At 34.3% G+C, this 20,734-nt stretch overlaps 3 protein-coding genes across 4 annotated transcripts; 1 reads left to right on the top strand and 2 right to left on the bottom strand.

Moving 5' to 3' along the window:
• Positions 1-898: 898 nt before the first annotated feature.
• On the bottom strand, positions 899-2,738 carry LOC111456651 (40S ribosomal protein S19-3-like). The gene is made up of 4 exons (XM_023098638.1): positions 2,551-2,738; positions 2,098-2,188; positions 1,781-1,964; positions 899-1,151 (listed from the first exon to the last, which is right to left on the bottom strand). The coding sequence occupies exons 1-4, from the start codon at positions 2,632-2,634 to the stop codon at positions 1,079-1,081; spliced, it is 432 nt and encodes a 143-aa protein (XP_022954406.1). The 5' UTR covers positions 2,635-2,738; the 3' UTR covers positions 899-1,078.
• A 1,268-nt stretch (positions 2,739-4,006) lies between these two features.
• Positions 4,007-12,427, top strand: LOC111456522 (mitochondrial Rho GTPase 2). Of its 2 annotated transcripts, XM_023098415.1 has the most exons (13): positions 4,008-4,315; positions 5,279-5,561; positions 5,880-6,056; positions 6,219-6,470; positions 6,909-6,977; positions 7,126-7,181; positions 7,574-7,655; positions 10,361-10,572; positions 10,706-10,775; positions 10,997-11,109; positions 11,558-11,708; positions 11,904-12,090; positions 12,199-12,427. In XM_023098415.1, the coding sequence occupies exons 1-13, from the start codon at positions 4,116-4,118 to the stop codon at positions 12,270-12,272; spliced, it is 1,926 nt and encodes a 641-aa protein (XP_022954183.1). In that variant the 5' UTR covers positions 4,008-4,115; the 3' UTR covers positions 12,273-12,427. The 2 variants fall into 2 exon arrangements, with proteins under 2 accessions (XP_022954184.1, XP_022954183.1); XM_023098416.1 differs by lacking the exon at positions 6,909-6,977 and having other exon boundaries at positions 4,007-4,315.
• Positions 12,428-18,479: 6,052 nt separating this feature from the next.
• LOC111456385 (protein FANTASTIC FOUR 4-like) lies at positions 18,480-19,672 on the bottom strand. Its single transcript, XM_023098225.1, has 2 exons — positions 18,989-19,672; positions 18,480-18,880 (listed from the first exon to the last, which is right to left on the bottom strand). The coding sequence occupies exons 1-2, from the start codon at positions 19,501-19,503 to the stop codon at positions 18,559-18,561; spliced, it is 837 nt and encodes a 278-aa protein (XP_022953993.1). The 5' UTR covers positions 19,504-19,672; the 3' UTR covers positions 18,480-18,558.
• Between the last annotated feature and the right edge of the window lie 1,062 nt (positions 19,673-20,734).

The following is a 20,734-nucleotide window of genomic DNA, read 5'->3' as shown; positions in this document are numbered from 1 at the left end:
CTAGTTACAATAATAATATTAAAAGAGTAAAATAATTGATATCTATAATATAATAGATTATAAGATAATAGAAAATTGTTAAAGAGAGGTAAAATGAGCTTAATTAACTAAATAATTAATTAATTTTCATTTATTAACTTAATGTCCCTCCACGAAGAAGCGCCACTACAAAACTTGTTACTACATACAAGTACATCTTTTGCTAACTTTTGATTGTATTTTGGTCAAAAATTTATTTTATCAATGTAACTATATTTTATACTTTAAACACCATTAATTATGTAATAGGTTTGACTTTTATGGTCTAATTATAAATTAGCCTCCTTGCCTGATCTAATTACAAACCATATGAAATCATAATTACTCAAAATAAAAATTAACTCACATAGGATCCTTTAGTAAAATATTTATCTTTTAAATTAATATTTACGATTTATAAAATTTACAATATATAAAATTCATGTATGGAATTATATCAAAAAAACAAAGTGCCCACTATTATCTAATTACCAAGTAGTAAAGACATTTTTTTTTTATTCCACAATATTGAGAATTTTTTATTTTTGTTAAAATACTATTTTGGCCATCGATTAAAGACTAAATCCGACCATACTTAGCATTATATTATTGTCAAGGTATTAGCGGCTAAAACGAACCTTGTTTCTAACAACCAAATGTTCTAACATCAGTGTTATAAATTCATTCTCGCCATTTAACATCTAAAAATGGCATAGGTGACAGAGTTCAAAAACCGTGTAATGATATCTATATTTCATCACATTTGTGTATTAAAATAAAAAAAATGAACTTTTTTGAAATAGGAACTAAATAAATGCAAAACTTCTGTAGGCCAAGCATCAAAGTTGGTGTTGATAAAACATTGAGAGCATAAAAAATATAATGAACGGAAGAGCAAATGACAGACAATTCAAAACTCGAGATAAAACATGAGCAACCATCTTCATCTGGAAAATCTTTCAACGGCTAAATCTAAAACTTTAATGGCGCAAAACATAAGAAATTATATCTCATCAGCAAAATATAAGTCTCGAGTTAACAAAACAGGTAATTGATCGATCTAAGGGGCAACAACAATTCTGCCAGCAACTTGATCGAGATCTCGTCGCCCGCTTGATGTAATTCTCCTTCCACTGCAAACCCATGCAAAAAGAAAAACACATCAATAGACATAATCAAATGAAAAATCAGGTGTAACGGGGCGAAAAAGCGTAGTAGTAATGACTCATAAGCTATAACTATAAGCATTGTTTTAAAGGGTTAAAGGCAGCCTCAAAGTTGTTTGTCTCGAGCAGGCGAGGTGCAAGTCTCAAATTTAATTAAAAACATTATTCAAATCCTAAATTAGTTTAATCAAATAAATATACAAAAACCTCACTACTACAATTTGACCCTTAAACAAGAATTCTAAAATAATAACTTTAACATCACTTGCTAATATCAGGAGTAGGATTGACTTATACTATAATATTTTTTTCTTCAATGTTTCAAAGTCGTAGTAATAATTCAAATTGTCACAACTCAAACATATGTATTTATTAATAATGAGGCAAATCAATATTATTATTCTAATCATTGCAAAAGGGATAGAGATTTTAAGCCTCAATGAGTTGTTCAACATAAGCATAAGGCTTTTCTATGAAAGGCATGAGCCTGTTATTTTCATCGAAGGCACAAGTCTCGAGGCTAAAAGTTAGTACTGACTCATGGAATAAGCCTCAATAGTTTTATAAAACATGGACTATAAGAAGCTTGCACTCACCCCTTTGGGTCCACATCAACAATGTTCATCTCCTGCAACTGTTGTAGAATGTGCCGGGCGATGGCACCACTGCTTTCACAAAAGTGTGGAGGGCGACTTCCATTCCTCTTGCTTCCACCATAAATTCGCTTAAATGCCCCAACACCAAGACCTCCTCTCAAGTAGATCTTCCTTGCCATGGATGCTGAATGAGTTTGAAATAGTGTTCATATGAATACCACAGATAGAACATGCATATAACGGCCGCAATTAAATTACATTTTCATTTATTTATTTCATATAATTGGACGTCAAAAAGAAGAAAAAGGGAAACTAACCAGCTCTCACGTAATACCAATCAGGATCATATGGGGCGAGTTCTTTGAATCTCGCAGTTTTGACTATATCTGTCCATGGCGGAAGTTCAACCTGCTCGACAATGATTTACACAGTAAATAAGTTAAAATCACATATGTTATAGATCATAACTGGTTTATTAGCTACAAATTAGTAGCAGGTCATTAGAAAAGCCTACAGCCTAACAATTGCAACCACCATTCTTGATAGTGAAGGATATGTTAAAAAAACCTACAATAGGGGCCAAAACAAGTAAATAAAATGGGAAACCAATGCAGAATCGAGCACACTCCACGAATGAACTAGAACCGTTGGAACTTCAAATTCAGTATTCACTCTATTTATCGACATCCTAAAAACTCCGTTGAACCGAAAATCAAGTTCTCTCAACCACCAAAACAGAAAAGCCCGATTTGAGAAAACCAAATAGATACCTTTCCGGATCGCTTGAGATGAGCGGCATAGGCCTTGACAAACTCGTGAGGAGAGACATCCTTAACGGTCCTTGCAGTCGCCATGGCTGCGGAATCCAGTGAGCAAAGGCCGGCAAAAGCTCCGATTGCAGAACTAGGGTTTCCGCCTTTCTCAAACTCTAGGGTTTTCGAGGGGAGATAAGTGCCCTATATTTATATTCGGGAATTTGTGATATTTCAGTTGGGCCGTCTTCATTTTTTCTAGTTTCCGTAATTACCCCTTCCGTAATTACTGTCTAGTTCTATTTTACATTTTTAAAAATTTTAAATTTAATATATAAATTTTAATTTTAGTTTTTAAAATGTTAATACAAAATCCAATCCTTTCAAAATGGACGCATTAAAAATAAAATGAATATTTGAAACTAATATTATCTTTTTAATTATATTTTTTTAGTTCATTAATTATGAAAATTTGAAAATCAAGTTTTAATATTCTTTAATGCGATTTTATCTCTATTAAATTATTTAGTCTAAAATCACTATGACAATAAAACCAAACACGTAAATGCTTACGTGAAAATCAATTTTAATAAACTAACTTATAAATAAATTATTTTCTCTAAGATCGTCCAATTTAACACGTTGTATTAATCATGCACATCAAAATGTTGTGTCGTGGCAGCTCATCCGCATGCATCTTCTAAATTGAGCTTATTATGAATGCACGATTCATCGACAAAAAATAAAAAATAATTATTGCATTAAGAAAACCTATGTCTCGAGAATTTACAATCTGGTCGAGTAAATTCCAAAACTAACCAGTGAAAAGTAAGGGTGTATACGGATCGGTATGCGAGATCCCATTATAGGTTGGGGAGGAGAACGAAACATTAGTTATAAGGGTGTGAAAATCTCTCTTGACTAGATACGTTTTAAAAATCTTGAGGGAAGTATAAAAGGAAAAGCTCAAAGATGACAATATCTGCTATAAGTGGTTACGCACCTAAATTTTGAAATGGAATAAATATAAATATTACTGTGCATATTTGGAAACTAAATTTATAATTAACTTCGTATTTAATTATAGGAAATAAAATAATAATTTTTATCCACCATAATTGTTATTTTATTTTATTTTTTACCTTAGTCAAATTTCTTCACCCAGAAGAAAATGTAAAAATCTTCCGAAATTTATTAATTTCAACAAATTAAAGTTTTGAACAAAATTAGTTAACTATTAAATAAATTAACCAAAATTTATAGATGTAAATAATAATAATGTTAATTACTTTTTGTCTATTATATACTTTATAATTTATTAAATGCGTAAAATAAAATTTTTAACTAAGAATTTATTTATAAAGTTTAAAATTTAACAAAATTGGTTTTTATTTTTGTTTTTTAAAACCGGTTTCAAGGGATTTGGTATGAATATTAAATTGGCAATATATTGGGTAGACAGCACACAGCGCATTTGCCTTAGGCGCCATCGGTCCAATATTTCCCACGTCGTTGCCTTGGATCTTATGCCTCCAACGAACTAACTCATCTCTCTCTCTCTCTCTCTGTTTCTTGCTGTTCCAATGGCAGCCAAGACAGGCGTACGTACTAGCGTTCGAATCGTTGTCGCCGGCGATCGAGGCACTGGAAAATCCAGCTTAATTGCTGCCGCCGCCACCGAATCATTCCCTGACAGCGTTCCCGCCGTGCTTCCTCCGACTCATCTTCCCGCCGATTTTTATGCTGACGGCGTCCCGCTCACCATTATAGACTCCTCTTCCAGGTATGGCACTGTTCGTATTTGCGTTTCTGTGGTATCTGAGTGTTCCGGATGTCATTTTGGATAGGGATTCGTTTATGTTTTTCAGCTTTAGGAAATGCTGGTGTGTAATGTAACTTCCTTTTCTTGATTCCTAAAAATTTTCCTTCAACGGTTCAGTAAAAGAGTGCCTGTGTGTTTGAGATTTCTGAGTGATTCGAATGTCATATTTGATATGGATTCGTCCGTGTGTTCAGTTTTAGTTATTGCTGGTGTTTAATGTAACTTCGATTTTTCTCATAAAATATTTCATTCAATGGCTCAATGAAAGAATGCTTGTGTATTTGTTATACCTGAGTGATTCGAATGTCATATTTGATACGGATTCGTTTGTGTTTTTCAGTTTTAGAGAGTGCTAATTTTTAGTGTAACTCTTTTTTTTTTCCTTGAAATTTTCATTCGGTTCAATGAAATAATGTTCACGTGTTTGTGATTGCTTAGTGGTTCGAATGTCAAATTTTACATGTATTCTTCTGTGATTTCAGTCTTAGGTAATGTCAGTATTTAGTATAACGTACTTTTTTTCTCTCTCAAAATTTTAATTCAACGGTTCAATGAAAGAATGATCGAGTATCTGAGTGATTCGAATGTTATAATTGATAAGGATTCCTTTATTTTTTCAGTTGTAGAAATGCTAGCGTTTTAATACAACTGCCATTTACCTCTTTCGTCAAAGCTCCTTTTCACACTGAAATGAAAGAATATTATTGTATTTGTGACTTCTGAATTCGAATGTTGTATTTGATTTAGATTCGCGTATGTGCTTCAGTTTTGTGTTAATGTTTAATAACTTCGTTTTTTATCTTCCTCAAACTATCAGTTCACGGTAGTGATCATATCCTATTTTATTTCTCCCGTCTGAAGCGACTCATTTTCTCACTGTGATTTCAATGTTTGATTAATTCCTTATGATCTATCTATAATTAGCACGGACAACAAATCTAAACTCTATGAAGAACTGAAGCGTGCGGATGCAGTGTTATTGACTTATGCATGTGATCAACCGATGACACTTAGTCGTCTGACTTCGTACTGGCTCAACGAGTTGCGCCAGTTGGAGGTGAAGGCACCGGTTATTCTGGTTGGTTGCAAGCTAGATTTGCGTGATGAACACCAGCAAGTGAGTATGGAGGATATCGTGGCACCCATTATGAAACAGTTCAGGGAGATTGAAACTTGCATAGAATGCTCTGCGGCCACGCTACTTCAGGTATTGAGAAGCCATTCATTCTTGTTGCTTATCTATTTATTGAAACTTGCATAGAATACTGCATGTCAGATGTCCATTTTTGTGGGAGACCGTCAAAATATAGAAAAATTAAAGAAGCTTTGAAATGAAAGAAGGGCGAAGGAACTTATCAACCACACTCCTTATCATTTTCATTTGCTTTGTTATCCTTATTTATTGTAGTATATTTTAAAATATCTCATAGTGCTTAAATTTCTCTGTCAATTAAAAGCCTATTTTGCATTCCAGGTTCGTTCCTGGTGAATTTGAATCTTGAAACTCTAAACTACTTGCTCACAGGTGCCGGAAGTTTTTTATTACGCTCAAAGGGCTGTGCTTCATCCAACAGCACCATTGTTTGATTTAGAAAGACAAAGTTTGAAACCCCGATGCAAAAATGCTTTGAGAAGGATATTTACTCTTTGTGATCGTGATATGGATGGTGCCCTTAGTGATGAAGAGCTAAATGAATTTCAGGTCAAATTCTCCTGTCTCACTTCCTGTACCCTCTCTCTCTCTCTCTCTCTCTCCCNNNNCCCCCCCCCCAAAAAAAAAAAAATCCTTCCTGCTTTCCCGCGGTCTTTTTATTGCATTTTCTCCCTTTTTCTTTGAAGCTAACATCTTTCAAGTGTTGCACAGGTTAAGTGCTTCAATGCTCCATTGCAGCCTGCAGAAATAGTGGGTGTTAAAAGAATTGTGCAAGAGAACTTACCAAGTGGAGTTAATGATCGTGGTCTTACCCTTCCTGGGTTCCTATTCCTTCATGCTTTATTCATAGAAAAAGGCCGCCTTGAGACTACTTGGGCAGTGTTAAGGAAATTTGGCTATGATGATGATTTAAATTTGAGTGGAGATTATCTTCCAGTTCCATCTAAGCAAGCTCCTGATCAGGTAGCTTCTATTTTCTTCACCCGATTACCCTTTCATAAAACGAAAATTGGTTTATTATTTTAGTTGAAAGGCCAAATACAGTAGGCTACATGTCAACAAAGGGACTTTTATTTGTAAGTTTCAATTGTTGTTCCGTATTGGGGGTAAGATATCTTTTTTGGCCTCCCTGTCCTTTGAACTTATAGATTCCATTTATTTTTCTTTTTAATTTATGGAAATGTGGGGTAGTTGTTTCTTGATACTTTGTCTGTGAAGGCCTCTTGTATCAGGATCCATCAATAGGATTGCTATTAATCCACAATTCAACAACTTATCATTTTCTTATCGTTTGATTTTTCTTGTAGGTGACTACCATGAATAATTTTTTTTTTTTCCCCGTTGTTACAATTTACTCAACAGATGTTTGTGTATAAGATACTTACTGGATGTTATTGTTAGAGCATGGAGCTGTCAAATGAAGCCTTGGATTTCTTGCGTGGTGTATTCCAATTGCTCGACACAGATAATGTGTGTACTCCCCTACCCAGAGATTTTTTTTTTTTTTTTTGTGCAGTGTTTTTCTCTCCTACTGCAGTGGTATCTGATAGTTGAGGTTATTTAACGGTGTTTGCCTTCTTTATCTGAACCTCAAAATTCTTTTGGTTGGGATTGCTAGGATGGAGCACTGCGTCCAATAGAGCTCGAGGAACTATTCAGTACTGCTCCAGAAAGGTAGACTTTGTTACTCTAGAAACATTTTTTCACGTTACATATCATCCATTCGTATTAACTTATTGGCATGTCCCCATTAGACATCAATTTTGTGCAGATTCATTATGGGTATAGCATGCAATTGTATCTTTATTTTTTATTTTATTTTAAACAAAATTTTCTTTCCATCTTAGAATTAAAAAACTTTGTATTTTTATGAAAGGTTATCACCGAACTATTCTCAATAAACATTTTATTACAACTATCTAGCTATTTAATCATGATCATTTTTACTTTGTTGCTTATGGATCAAATGGGTATGAATCCTTGAAATAATTTGTTTCACTAATACGTGCACATGTTAATTATATTAACTGCTCTTACTAATTTTTTCTCATTCCCGTTTAAATCAGTCCTTGGGACGAGCCTCCTTACAAGGATTCTGCAGAGAAAACTGCTCTTGGAAATTTAACTCTCAATGGGTTTCTATCCCGGGTATGTTAATGGTTGCTATTGTTTGCTACATTAACCGTTCCTATTTGTTCTGTAAATATGTGTACTATCATTCTGGATGTAAATGATGGTAAGAGTTGCAACTTTGGGAACCTATAGGTATGTTGGTAAGTGTGAAGCAAACGATATTGTGAAGGCTGAATTTCTTTCTTCTCATCCATTTTCTCTATAGATTTTAAGGATGGCTTCAATATATTTTTGTCCATGCTCCCGTGTTTTGAACCAAAAATTTTCATTGCTAACAATGATCCATTTTTTAGTTTTTTTATTATCATTAATAGGAGAGAGAAGGTGGATTGAATATTAGATGGAAGTGAGTCAAGGAGATTTCGTTTCTCCCTTCCTCTTTGTGCTAGTTGCTGGTGTCTTTAGTAGGCTACTTGAGGGAAGGTCTCACTGAAGGCTTTCAGGTTGGGACTGATGCTGCTCCTCTAAAACTAGTGATATATCGCTGGGGACGCCTTATCATACCTCACCTGCTGACAAACTAATTATTATTATTTTTTTTGGATAAAAAACCAAATTTTTGTCGAGAAAGATGATAGATTACAAAGGGGTGTACACAAAAAACATCCCAATAAGAGGAGCTAAACTAAAAGGAAACAAAACCTCAAAGGTGGACGCTAATATCCATGAAGAAGGCGAAATGTAACAAAAGATCAAACCTCCTCCCAAGAACTTTCCAACCCTTTGAAAATCTTCTTGTTTCTCTCTATCCAAATCCCCTAGAAAATTGTAGAGAAGCCAGCATGCCATGACAACTGCCCCTTCTCATGAAATGGAGAGCGGAGAAGAACCTTCTTAAGCACATAGCTACAAACGCTAGCACAATCCCAATAAACATTGAATGTCTCAGAAAACCGTTTTGCATTGAAGAAGTGATCTAGGTCTTCAATGCTTCTCTGCACTTCTCAGGAAGGATGTATGCCTCACAATACGATTCGAAGTGTTAATTCGTTCTGAATGACAAAAAAGTGGGCAACTGGTGGGGATAAAATTGAAGTTATTAACTTCTTTACAACTTGTTTAGAAACTTTGACCTCGGTTGTTGGTGTTGTTGCCCTGGTGCTGATCTGTTTTTCTTGAAGAGATAGCCAAGGAGTAGAGTTGGGGAGTGGTGCTTTGAATATTTGTGTCCTCTTTTAAGGTAGCCTTGAAAGCAAGGAGTTCTATTGGCCTATGGTGGAAAAGGTTTCAGCAGGCTTAGTAAAGGGAAGAAATCTATGTTCTTCGGAGGAGAAACTGACAGCCTCACTCATACTAAAACAATTCTCCCAGCCTATTCCATTGAAGTCTTTATTTTCCGTTGCTTAGTTGTCAAGAAGAATAGTAGTTAATTTGGGACTTCTTGGAAATGGTAGAAATAGATGACCAACCCACTTGGTGTTAAATAGAGTACGGTTTCTCCTCCTTGGATATGCCAAGTGGTTATGAAGATTCCCATTGGGAATTGAGACTTCATGGGATAGATTTATTGCTTGCATTTATGGTGACGAGACTAATTGAACAGTTCAGTTGGACACACTCTTGCATTAGGTCTAAAAAGCCCTTGATTCTCCTTTTTCTTTTCCCCCTGTTTTTGATATCCACAAGCATTCATGTCAGCTTATGCCTCAAGTGATTTCCTTAGACCACTACTTGACCATATGATATTTAGTTGACAAAAATCTAGTTGGATTTTAATATTGTTGGTAGGTGCCACTATATGATTCGAACCAATGTCCCAGGAGTGCTTTTACTTTTTTCACTTGTCGTAGTGCCTTGGTTCTCAATTCTTAAATGAGGAAATTTCTACGTTACACGTATTGTTAGGATATCAGGGGCCACATTACCCTTACCCGTTGGCTAAATAATTTGTTAGAGACGTGTTTATTTGTTTGTTTGTTATTTTTTTATTTATTATTTTTTTGTAGGAAGAAGTGGTTATAAATAAAATAACTTGGGGGGTTTAAGGACAAGGCAATTTTGAGGAATGTTTTTGGGGAAGTTTAGGCCTCTCGAAGTGTTTGGAATACCGTAGCTTTCCTTTCACATATCAATAGCTTTTCCTATCAAATAACAAAATATCAGGATCGATTGCTGATCACCTTTTACTCATCTGACGCTGCATGCTAAAGTTGTGGTGGAAGTTGCTTAAACTTTTTCGGTGTTTGGTTCCCCTTCGCTTGGAGAATTAACAAAGCCCTACAGTTTCTCCTTTTTGGTCAAAGCTTCAAAGGTAAGGTGAGGACACTTTGGCTCAATGCCTTTGGGGTCATTTTGTTGGAAGTGCTTTAGAGAGGAATGAGAGAACGTTTCAAAGGTTTGTAGAATATTGTTCTTTGGTGGCCTCTTTTTGGGAGTTCCTTATCTGATTCTTTCTGGAACTATCCCATGACGTTTTTATTATTGCCAATTGGACTGTTTTTTTGTCCAAGAAGTAAATAAAAAAATTACTCGGCAGTTTTCTATGCACAACCTTTGCTGCAATTTCTTTGGCTTGAAGATTTTAGGTATCTTTTCCTGTCTTTTTCATTCTCATTCTATCAATAAATTTATTGTTTCTCATTTAAAAAATAAACTATTAATATTTCCATGAAGTTATGTCTCCCTTATTAGCTTCATTTGTCCAATGAAATAATATTTTGTTTCTGATAAAAAACTATTGATCTATTATGACAAACCGTAAATCCATTATGCGATTGCAGTGGGCTCTGATGACGATACTGGATCCTCCACGTAGTTTGGCTAATTTAATATACATTGGATATGGTGGTGATCCAGCCAAAGCACTCCATGTTACTAGGAGAAGATTGGTTGATCGCAAAAAGCAAAGAACCGAAAGGAATGTGTTTCAATGCTTCGTTTTTGGTCCTAAAAAGGCTGGAAAGTCTGCTCTTTTGAATACCTTAATTCGAAGGTCTCATTCCTTAACTGATCACTTCTTTTCTCTAATACCACCTTGTCAGCTTTATTGCTCAACCATTTATAATATCTTCATTTTCCATCTTTGAGTTGCTTTTTACTTTTCTTTTTCTTTACTCTTGTTACAGGCCTTTTTCAAAAAACTATAGCTCAACAACTGAAGATGGTTACGTTATGACTATGCTGGAAAGTGCTCAGGTGGCAACGATGTGTTTTTATATGATTTTTCTCTTATTCTCACCTTCCCTCAAAGGGGGGGGAAAAAAAAAAAAAAAAAAAATTTCTTTTAAGTTTCACAGCTGAAGCATAGGTGCTTTCATATTATTAATATTTACCTGTTATAGTATAGTTTTCATAGTTCTAAAGTCTCAATCTATTTGGCCTTTTGATCATGTTTATTGTACCGTTTACATTATTAGGGAGGTCAGAAGACACTTATACTGAGAGAGATACCTGAAGATGGCGTCCAAAAATTTCTTTCACATGAAGAGTGTTTGGCAGGATGTGATGTTGCTGTCTTTGTCTATGACAGGTGACGTCATTTTGACTAGATTTTCATTGGTAATATGACAGAAAAAATATGAAAGTTTCCTACCATTCATTTGGGGTAACTGCAACTTTAAGAGTTGAAGATTGGCTGCTTGAGATGCTTGAAATATGCTACTTCTAGAAACAAAACTTTTGCTTAATGTTGCTTAAATATGACTTGTTAGAATTTGGGTTTGCTAGTATTCGGCTTAAAATGTATGTGATCTAGGATAGTTAGAAACGCGAGCTTTAATAAGTCGATGCATACTTCGGTACATCATATTCTTATGTCACTTAATTAAGATAATTAACATTAATCTAAATGCTAAAATGCTATTGATTCTTGATGAATGTAGTATTCACTATCAAGGTGGATCATTGTGTCTGAACTGTCAATTATGTTTCTTCCTCTAATACAAAGCTTCACTTCGATATTGATTCACTCTCTTCAGTTCAAATGAAGATTCATGGAATAGATCAAGAGAACTACTTGTTGAGGTTGCAAGGAAAGGAGAAGTTAGCGGCTTTGGAGTTCCTTGCATTGTTATTGCTGCCAAGGATGATCTTGATACATCTCCACTTGCCGTGCAAGACTCAGTGAGGGTAGGCTTACCATTCTTGCCTTTATACATAGTTCGAACTTTCATGCACGGATTTCTTTCGAAGTACCTGCTCTTTAATGTAAATGGATGAAAGAAATTTCACCCCTTTTTCTCTGTTTTACATCATTGAGGGTTACAAACGTACTTTGCACACGATTGAGTAGAATATTAGTTTAACTTCAGTCATCTATTTTAGGTTTGTCAGGGATTGGGAATAGAAGCACCTATACCTGCGAGCTCAAAATCAGGTGACTCGAGTAACGTATTCAATAAAATTCTGAGCGCCGCAGAACATCCTCATGCAAACATTCCAGAAACAGAGAGAGGGAGGAACCGTAAACGGTATCACAAACTCTTTAATCGCTCTCTGATATTTGTCTCAGGTACGTTTGTGGTTCATCCATTTCTTTTACAGTAGAGAAGAATAGAAACATATTACAAATGTTAGAAAACTACCACCATGCTGACTTCTCTTCTGTTGCAAATTACAGTTGGAGCTGCTGTGGGTGTTATTGGACTAGCTGCTTTCCGTGCATACGCTGCCAGGAAAAATACCTCAAATTAGCTGCAAGAAATCAACTTACGTGGTCGCTGTCAAGTACTGCGATAACACTGTCTTATTTCTTTTTTAAGTTCTACGTCTTTTCTTTGTCTAATTGATTTCTCTGGTGTAATCTAGAATCATATTTGGTTATTTATAGAAATAATATTTTGCTATTTCTTTCTAGTTGGGATTTAAGTTTCGTATGCACCAAATCATTCATCCAATTTTTGTTATTTGTTTCAAATTATATCTGTCTAACTTGTATTTATGGACCAGAAGGAATTCAAAGAGGACTTAAGGCTTGCTGTCCTGCAAGTGGAACGAGTTTGTTGAGGCTACCAGTTCTCCATGTAACTGCGTTATTTAAAGCAATTATAATAATGCAAAGATAGATGCTGCTCTCTGATTTTTTATGGCTTTGTGCTTTATTTTTGGTACAATTATGCAGTCTAGTCCTTTATCGTGATTTATTTTATTTTATTATCATACTTTAGGACTGGTTTGGAATGACTGAAAGTGCTTAAAAACATTCTTTTTATACTTAAAAAATATTTTTTTAAGTATTTAAAAAGTCATTTCAAACGAGTCCCTATTTTACTAATGTGAGTGAGCATGTCTATTCCTTTATTGGAAATCCATCTTCTTAGTTACTTGAAAAGTTGTAATTTTCATTATTGAATTATGTAATTGTTCTCTTTTGCCGTTATGTCTTCATTATTTCCTTCATTTTCCATGAGATTAAAGTTGGACCATTCAGAAAAGAATTTCAATAGTTCAATTATAATTTTATGTCGGTTTCTTATATCTTATCCTAATATGTGCATCCATTTCAGGTTCTTCCACCATGATTCATTCATGTGAGTTTCTCCATTGCTGCCATTAGTTGTTTGTCCTTTTTCTTCCCTGAATTTTTTTTATCTTCATGATTCCATACTACTGTTCTTCATTTAATTATGCTCTTAACAAAACGAAGAATAAGGCGATAGTAAATTATCGACTACTAGACTTATCTCGAGTAAGGAACACACTTCTCCTATCACTTATTGGTTTCGTAGTATTTTGATTTAGTTAGGACCCTATTTCTTACATTAGGCTCATAACACTCACCTTACACTCATTTCCATGGAGGTTTTGCCCATTTGAAGGCTAGCTTTTGAAGACGACGAACATATCGAGTTTTTTAAACTCGAGGCTTGAACCAAGGACTTTGAATGGTATCTTCAACAACTCTAAGCCCTTTTGAGTCTTCAATTAAAATCATTCAAGTGTCTTTTCCTTATATTTATTTATTTTTTTAAAAGAATTGCTTTCATATAATCCTCATGAATCTCTTTCTTCTTTATCTTCATTGTCTTGGATAAATGAAGGGCTATCATCAAAGTGATTAGGGGAATACATATACAGGTAAGAATATGCCATCATATATTGATTGTATCATACCTCTACAGAATTTTAAAGTTATTATTTCCTGCACAGTACTTCTTACACAGGTTGCCATCATTCTCATCGCTGAACTGGTAAACATCTCATTCAAATTTTAATGATTAAATTATAAGTTTAGTATGTTAAATTATAGACTTAATTTTAATGATTAAATTATAAGTTTAGTATGTTAAATTATAAGTTTAGTCTATGATAACTAAATGAAATTTCGTCTGATTTGTCATTTTTTTTAAATTCATTTTTTTTCCCTATAAATTGTGTCTAATAATAGTCATGCTAGATGGCTCCAAATTTGGCTGCTTATTTGAGAAACGCAAGGGTTTATAATTGTTTCCTGTTTCTCATTTTTCAAAAACTTTTTGGAATTGTGTATAAATTTTGGGAACAACAAAATTGAATTTCTTGTCCTTATTCATGTTTCCAATTTTTTCTAAAATACAAATAAATAATTAGTTTATCATTCTTGACTTATAAAAGGGATAACAAATATTTTAAATATATATATATATCATACAATATTTGGATAATCTTAAAAATTAATTCTCATGTATAATTTTTTCGTTTTTAATCTAGATTTTAAACAAGAAATTTAAAGATTACAAGAAAATATTTAAAAGTAAAATTTGAATGCTGAGGAACAAGAACCAAATAAATAGGGGGGCTTAGGGAAATTAGGATATACCAAAAATCTGTTATTACTTATTACTGCTAGTAATTCTCTAGATTCTCCAACTTTCTCTACTTTGGCTTAGAGTAATGATATCTGAAATTGTTTTCTTTTGAATTCTGCAAATACACTGCCATATTTAGCGAAAGCACATACAGCATCCACTTGCCTTTGCTTCTTTCTGATTGTCTTTTTCTGATCCAATCCTGCCTCTTTTCCATTCATGCTTCATTGCCTTTTATTTGCTTGCTTGAGAAAAAAAAAAAACAAAGTTAGATGGATATGATAGCTTTATTTTCTTAAATATTTTTAAAAGCATGTTCTATATGTCGCCAGATTTATGTAAAATAGGTTTTTGAATTTTAAAAAATATTGAATTTCTATGAACTTTCAACTTTTGATAGATTATTCAATCTTTAATATCGTTGTTTTTTTTTTTTTTTTGTGTCAATGAAATTTCTATCGAAGCAATAGAATTTGTTGGTGCAGTCTCTTTCTATCTATGCAAATAGCTTGTGCTAGAATATCTTAAATTTATTCCGACAAATGTTGTTGCTTTGGAATAGCTTAATTTAATAGAATTTTGATGCATGCCACTTGTTTTTTTTTTTTTTGGTCACATTTCAACCACGTAATAGCTTGGCATGCATGAAATGCATTACATTACACACAAAATAGATCCCAAATCCAAGCCATGAAAAATGGTATAATGATTGATGTTTTGGATTGTTGTGTGCAATGAAATCCCACTTGCTCATATGATATAGGAATTTCAAATTGTTGGATTTGGGGAATCTATTTTGGTATCCCACACTTGCAACATATTATTTTTGTTTTGTATTTTGGTATCCCACACTTGCAACTTAGGTCTTAAACAATCATTTTAATGATGGTAAAATAATGTGTATATTAATTAATTAAACAATAATTTGTAGATAATTAAGAATATGTTACCGATAAAGGTAGATTCGAAAGACAAAAAAAGAGAGGTGGGGAGAATTTTTTAAAATAATATGATTTGTGATGGATTTGTGATCCTAAATTCTTTGAGTCCTAACGTGAAACTACTGGTTCGAGGTATATATTGGTAGTAGGGAGAGAAGCATTTTAACGTAGTAAAAAAGTGTAATTTTTTTTTTATTAATTTTGAAAATCTAGAAAATATCTATCAAATAATTTATCCATATTTTTATAGAAATTTTCATAAAATTAAGGTCTCGACATTTCTCTCTCGAGACATGTACATATAAAACATCGAAATTTATAAGCAAATGTCATCCATCCCCATCATTCCCCACAGCATCTCTCTCTGTACAGCACAGTTCTGCAATGGAGATTTTGTTTTTCTTTGTAGCATAGCTTTCAAGAAGATATGGGATATTGTGGTTTTAATTTCCCGACAAAGTAAATAATAGCCATTTTTGTGTTGCTTTTTAGATTGATTCCCATCGAAATTCCCTTTCTAAGGCTTTGGATTTGCATTCCCAACTTGTTCCCATCAAATCACCTACTTCCTGCCTTTTAATTTATTTTTTTTGTTGAAAATTTTTATATCTACGATCGATTAAGATCTACGGACATACTTTATCATCTCGATACGTTGATATTGTATCTGCAAATGCTTAAAGAGAAACTTTTTCTATAAACATTATAGAGAAGAACGCTAATTACGTGCTTAAAAATAGATTGTGTAGAGAAGTACTTGAACGTTATTTACGTGCTTACGTCATTTTTGAAAGAACGTTGATATCACGGATAATAAGTGAAATTAGTATCCATACTTCATGTTCGAGTAGTGCTTGAAAATTTTCTGATACCTAGCAAGTCGTTTTTTTTTTTTTTTCATATTTATATAAAAAGACTGTAATGGGTCCTTTCTTGATTCCATTCTTCTGCAGCCCTAGTTGAGTTCATACTCAAAAGTTGTATTATTTTTAGCCCAAGGGGGAGAAATTTTAGGGTATAGCTTTATTTGTGGTGGTATAGGCATTATTTTACATGACTTTAGTTGTGGGCGAGCTTGCATAACGCTGAGGTATAGGTTAAGATTTCGGTTTTGGTTGAGTTTGGACATTTTTTAAACCTAATCCAGTTATTCAGGTTGTAAATTTTTTCTAGTCCATCTTGAGTAGGTTTATTGCTTCTATATGTTCAATTATACTACTCAGAGTTTCTTAAGATTCGTCATGATCATATTAATTATAATCATGTAGGTGAGTGACGTAAAACTTTAAAATAGTGTTTTTTCGTAATTGGGGTGAGAAAGAATATTTCTAACGAAAATAGATTTTTGAGCAAAACCCTAATTTTAAACGAAACTTAAATTTTTATCAAATTTTAAACCGATTTAAAACCTAAGTTGCACTCTTACGTCGAAATTGAAATTGTTCTTTTATTCCTTTTGTGTAGAGAAAGGAGACAGAAAAATGAGCGAGAGCAACCTTTGCTTTTAAAAAAATCCCGCTCTAAATTTCCGACCCTGGCTTTTATTCATTTTGCATGGAAAAATACGACAAAGAAAAATGAGCGAGAATGAAAATGGGGCCTCTTGGCCACCAGCAACCCTTGACTTTTTAGAGAATCTCGCTCCAAATACTCGGATTAGGTCGATGACATGGATCCCGACTTCAAACTCTATAACACAAATTGGCTTTATATTTGTGGTGGGCTTTTCAACTATATTCTATATGGCATACCAAGAAGAATGGGACAATGACAGCTTGGGCATTCAAAATCACAGAGATTTTTAATAGAATTGAAAGCTTTATTCATATTATGTGGTGGGTTTTGCTTTCTAGTTTCATGGAGAGGGAAGGAAGGCCATTAGGTTTGTGTAGAACCCATCAAAACTTGGCTTTCTTCCCTCCATTTTTTAATTCTTATCTTATATCTGTTTGTCTAGCTCGTAATGTGTTAGTCCTCTCGTTTGTTTAATAGACATTTTGTGTCACTATTTAGCTTTTTAATATGTCAAAACTCGTTTAGAAACCTAATAAGAGACAGAGTTCAAAATTGATCCAAACCTAATTTTACGGGTTTTTAAGGTTTCTTTTAAAAAAATAAAAATAATATTTTAAGAGAAAAAATTTGGATAATACGAATCATAATCATAAACTAGCTATCTAGTTTTTGTCTCGAGATGAAAAATGAAAACGAAACTCCCAATTACAAATTTGTCTGAATGTTACTGGTGGTCAGAACCATTAAGAGGTGTCACAAGCTATTGCCACACAAATTAATTTTTTTTATTAAGAGTTTGTGTAATGTTTTTATTTCTAACTTGCGACAGCTAGACTAATCAGAAGTTGGCACACGACAATGATGGGAATTCTATTCGTTAAACACAGAAATACGATTAGGGTTATTTAGATATTATCGTATTGAACGTATTGTACATAGGAGATTACCATCGAGTTTTTTGACTGATGGGACGAGATTATTGGATGAATTTCAGTAGATTCATAGATTCAGACTGAGATGATGAACGAAGAATGAACGTTCATTAGGTTTTTAAAATTTGTTTCTCGTACCTTTTTTTCAATTTAAATTGAAATAATCGATTTTGTATAGAGTGATTTTGATGGTAGAGAAAATAGACGGATGTGTGTGATATGACATGGATCTAGAAACCTTAGCACATGGATGATGACGGAGATCTTAGACAGAGCGGGGATGAGGAAATTTTCTCTACCCCATCTCTGTCTCCATCTCCTATTTGAATTGTCATTCTCGCAAATATTTTCATTTATTTTTATAGATATCGAGGCAAGATTTCTTGTAAAAAATTTAGAATTCTCAGAATATATATATATATATATATATATTATTTTGAATATAATTTCTATTAAAAATATAAAATATCATAATAAATTTAATAATATTTCATAAGTATAAATATATACTTGGACGGGACATGGATTTGGACAAAATCGAGGGTCAGGATAAGAACGAGGAATAAAATCTCTCGAAGATTTGGGACAAAGATGGGGAATATAATCTCTAGATAATTCTTTCTCCGGTGAGTCCTCGCTCCGGTCCACAGATTTAATAGACATATTTATATTATGATTTTTTTAAAAATTATTAATTTCATTAACGATAATAACTGTCATTAGCATATTTTAAAATAAACGTACAAAATGTATCATAAGAGGCATCATAGTCAGAATGAGAGAGAGAATAAAAGAATAAAGATGTTCAAGTGGACACCAAAAATGGCTCCCAATTCACCAATTCTTTTCTCCCTCCTCCGCCACCTTCCTTGCACCGCCGCCCCTTCCGCCGCCGTCCGCCGCTCTCACTGCTCTCCTCCTCACTCTCTCCCTTCTCCTCCGCCTCTTCTAAATTATCAGAACGCTTCAGCCACCGCAGCCTCAGGCTTCCCCTGCTGCGCTCCACCTCGAAACATGGCTGCGCCGATGGAATCGACACCGCTTTCAACACCAGCCGCCCACCTTCCCGATAAGGCTTCACCTTAACGCCGATCGGCCCGCTCATCGACATCAACGGCGGAGGATAACTAAAGATTAAAAATGTAATTAAAGGCTTAATTATAGGTAATTTATCTGCAGAATATGCTTAAAAGATTAAAATTATTGTAATTTATTGAGTATTGTTATAATTTTACCTCGGTTTGGCCATTTTCTTCGCTCGAAGCCTTGAAAACTGCACTGATTTTTCGCCGGAGACAGACGACGGCGACACCTCTGTTTCGGATGAAAACAGAGTCATCTTCTCGTCGCTGCCATCGTTGCCGGTTTCACTGCCCAAACTCTCGGTGCACATTTCGAGGCTCTTCCAGCTGAGGGCCATCGTCGGAGAATATTGCTTCGCCGGAGGACGGCCATCCAGACCCGACAGAGCTTGGAGAATACTCCACCCACCAACAACACTCCCAATGCCATTTGAGGCCGCCGGAGAAGCTTCGGCGTCGGCGACGATGACGGCGGTGTCATTCTCTTCCATTTCTAGATGGGTTTCGATTGGTGGGTCAGAATGAGTTGCAGAGAGATCGGAATCTTCTTCCGCCGGCGGCGGGGAAGAGATGGATTTGGAGGGAGTTAATTTGAGTCTTAGAACACGTGGTTCGATTCGGCGAGGCTCAAGACATGATTGCAAGGCTTGGTAGATACTCGACGACATTGTTTTGGAGTATCAAAATTGTAAAACAGAGTAAGGAAAAGATTGAGATTTGGGTATGAACAAATTGTGAAAAAGATTGGAACTTTGAAGCTTATATGAACTAAGAACACAAAAAAAGAGATGGGTTTTGGTTGGAATTGATGATACTTGGCTTGTGGAGCACACAAAATTGACTTCAATATGAACAAATAAGTGGTTGAGGGCAAGAATTTATAGGGAAAATGAAAAAAAAAATGAATATTTTAATTAATTCTTGCTCTTCTGCTATGTGGACAAGAACATAAAAAGGCAAGGAGAAAATATAAGCAAAATGTTTGTTCTTCGATGGCAATTAGGACACGAGTTAGTGGGTCGGAATCCAAATGCAGCACTTGATGATACTAACATTTTCCTACATCTTGCAAATAAAATTTCTTGGGTTGAGTTAGGAAAAATCTTTCGAATCAACCCCACTGGTTGGATTGGTGAACGAGCAAACAACCTAATCTAACCCAACTCTCTGTTTTTGGGTTGTCACGTTATTCTTTTGTTATTATTAAAAAAAGTAAAAAAAAAAAATAATTTTGATAATAATGTTAAAAATAGGATGGGGTTGTAACTCAATTTTTGGGTCAACCGGACAAAAAAAAAAATGTAAACCCGCAAACGGGCCTAATTTTTAATTTTTCAAAAATTCAATCCAACCTAAATCGAAAAAAAAAAAAATTCTAACACAATCCATCCTTAATGTTTGAGTTAGGTAGTTTAGGTTGATATCCATTGAAGATACCCAAATTCATAAAATGAGTTTGGATCATTAGGCCTTGGGCCTAAAGCCCATTGAAGATACCCAAATTCATAAAATGAATTTGGATCATAGACTAGATGTTGGGCCTAAAGCCCATTGAAGATACCCAAATTTACAAAATGAGTTTGGATCATAGGCTAGATGTTGGGCCTAAAGCCCATTGAAGATACCCAAATTTATAAATTGAGATTGGATCATAGGCCAGATGTTGGGCCTAAAGCCCATTGAAGATACCCAAATTCATAAAATGAATTTGGATCATAGACTAGATGTTGGGCCTAAAGCCCATTGAAGATACCCAAATTTACAAAATGAGTTTGGATCATAGGCTAGATGTTGGGCCTAAAGCCCATTGAAGATACCCAAATTTATAAAATGAGGTTGGATCATAGGCCAGATGTTGGGCCTAAAGCCCATTGAAGATACCCAAATTTACAAAATGAG

The sequence above is a fragment of the Cucurbita moschata genome, unplaced genomic scaffold, assembly GCF_002738365.1.
Source record: "Cucurbita moschata cultivar Rifu unplaced genomic scaffold, Cmos_1.0 Cmo_Scf00018, whole genome shotgun sequence".
Lineage (NCBI taxonomy): Eukaryota > Viridiplantae > Streptophyta > Magnoliopsida > Cucurbitales > Cucurbitaceae > Cucurbita > Cucurbita moschata.
The sequence above is the reverse complement of the archived record's forward strand: the minus strand, read 5'-3'. Positions and strand labels throughout refer to the sequence as shown.

Excerpts from the sequence above, each read along its gene's own strand:
- LOC111456651 (XM_023098638.1), bottom strand. The coding sequence starts at position 2,634 with ATGGCGACTGCAAGGACCGTTAAGGATGTCTCTCCTCACGAGTTTGTC. Across the intron at positions 2,189-2,550 it reads ATCTCAAGCGATCCGGAAAG|GTTGAACTTCCGCCATGGAC; the intron begins GTATCTATTTGG and ends ATTGTCGAGCAG. Across the intron at positions 1,152-1,780 it reads GTTGATGTGGACCCAAAGGG|TGGAAGGAGAATTACATCAA; the intron begins GTGAGTGCAAGC and ends ATGGGTTTGCAG.
- LOC111456522 (XM_023098415.1), top strand. The coding sequence starts at position 4,116 with ATGGCAGCCAAGACAGGCGTACGTACTAGCGTTCGAATCGTTGTCGCC. Across the intron at positions 4,316-5,278 it reads ATTATAGACTCCTCTTCCAG|CACGGACAACAAATCTAAAC; the intron begins GTATGGCACTGT and ends ATCTATAATTAG. Across the intron at positions 6,978-7,125 it reads AATTGCTCGACACAGATAAT|GATGGAGCACTGCGTCCAAT; the intron begins GTGTGTACTCCC and ends TGGGATTGCTAG.
- LOC111456385 (XM_023098225.1), bottom strand. The coding sequence starts at position 19,503 with ATGTCGTCGAGTATCTACCAAGCCTTGCAATCATGTCTTGAGCCTCGC. Across the intron at positions 18,881-18,988 it reads AAGAAAATGGCCAAACCGAG|TTATCCTCCGCCGTTGATGT; the intron begins GTAAAATTATAA and ends TTTAATCTTTAG.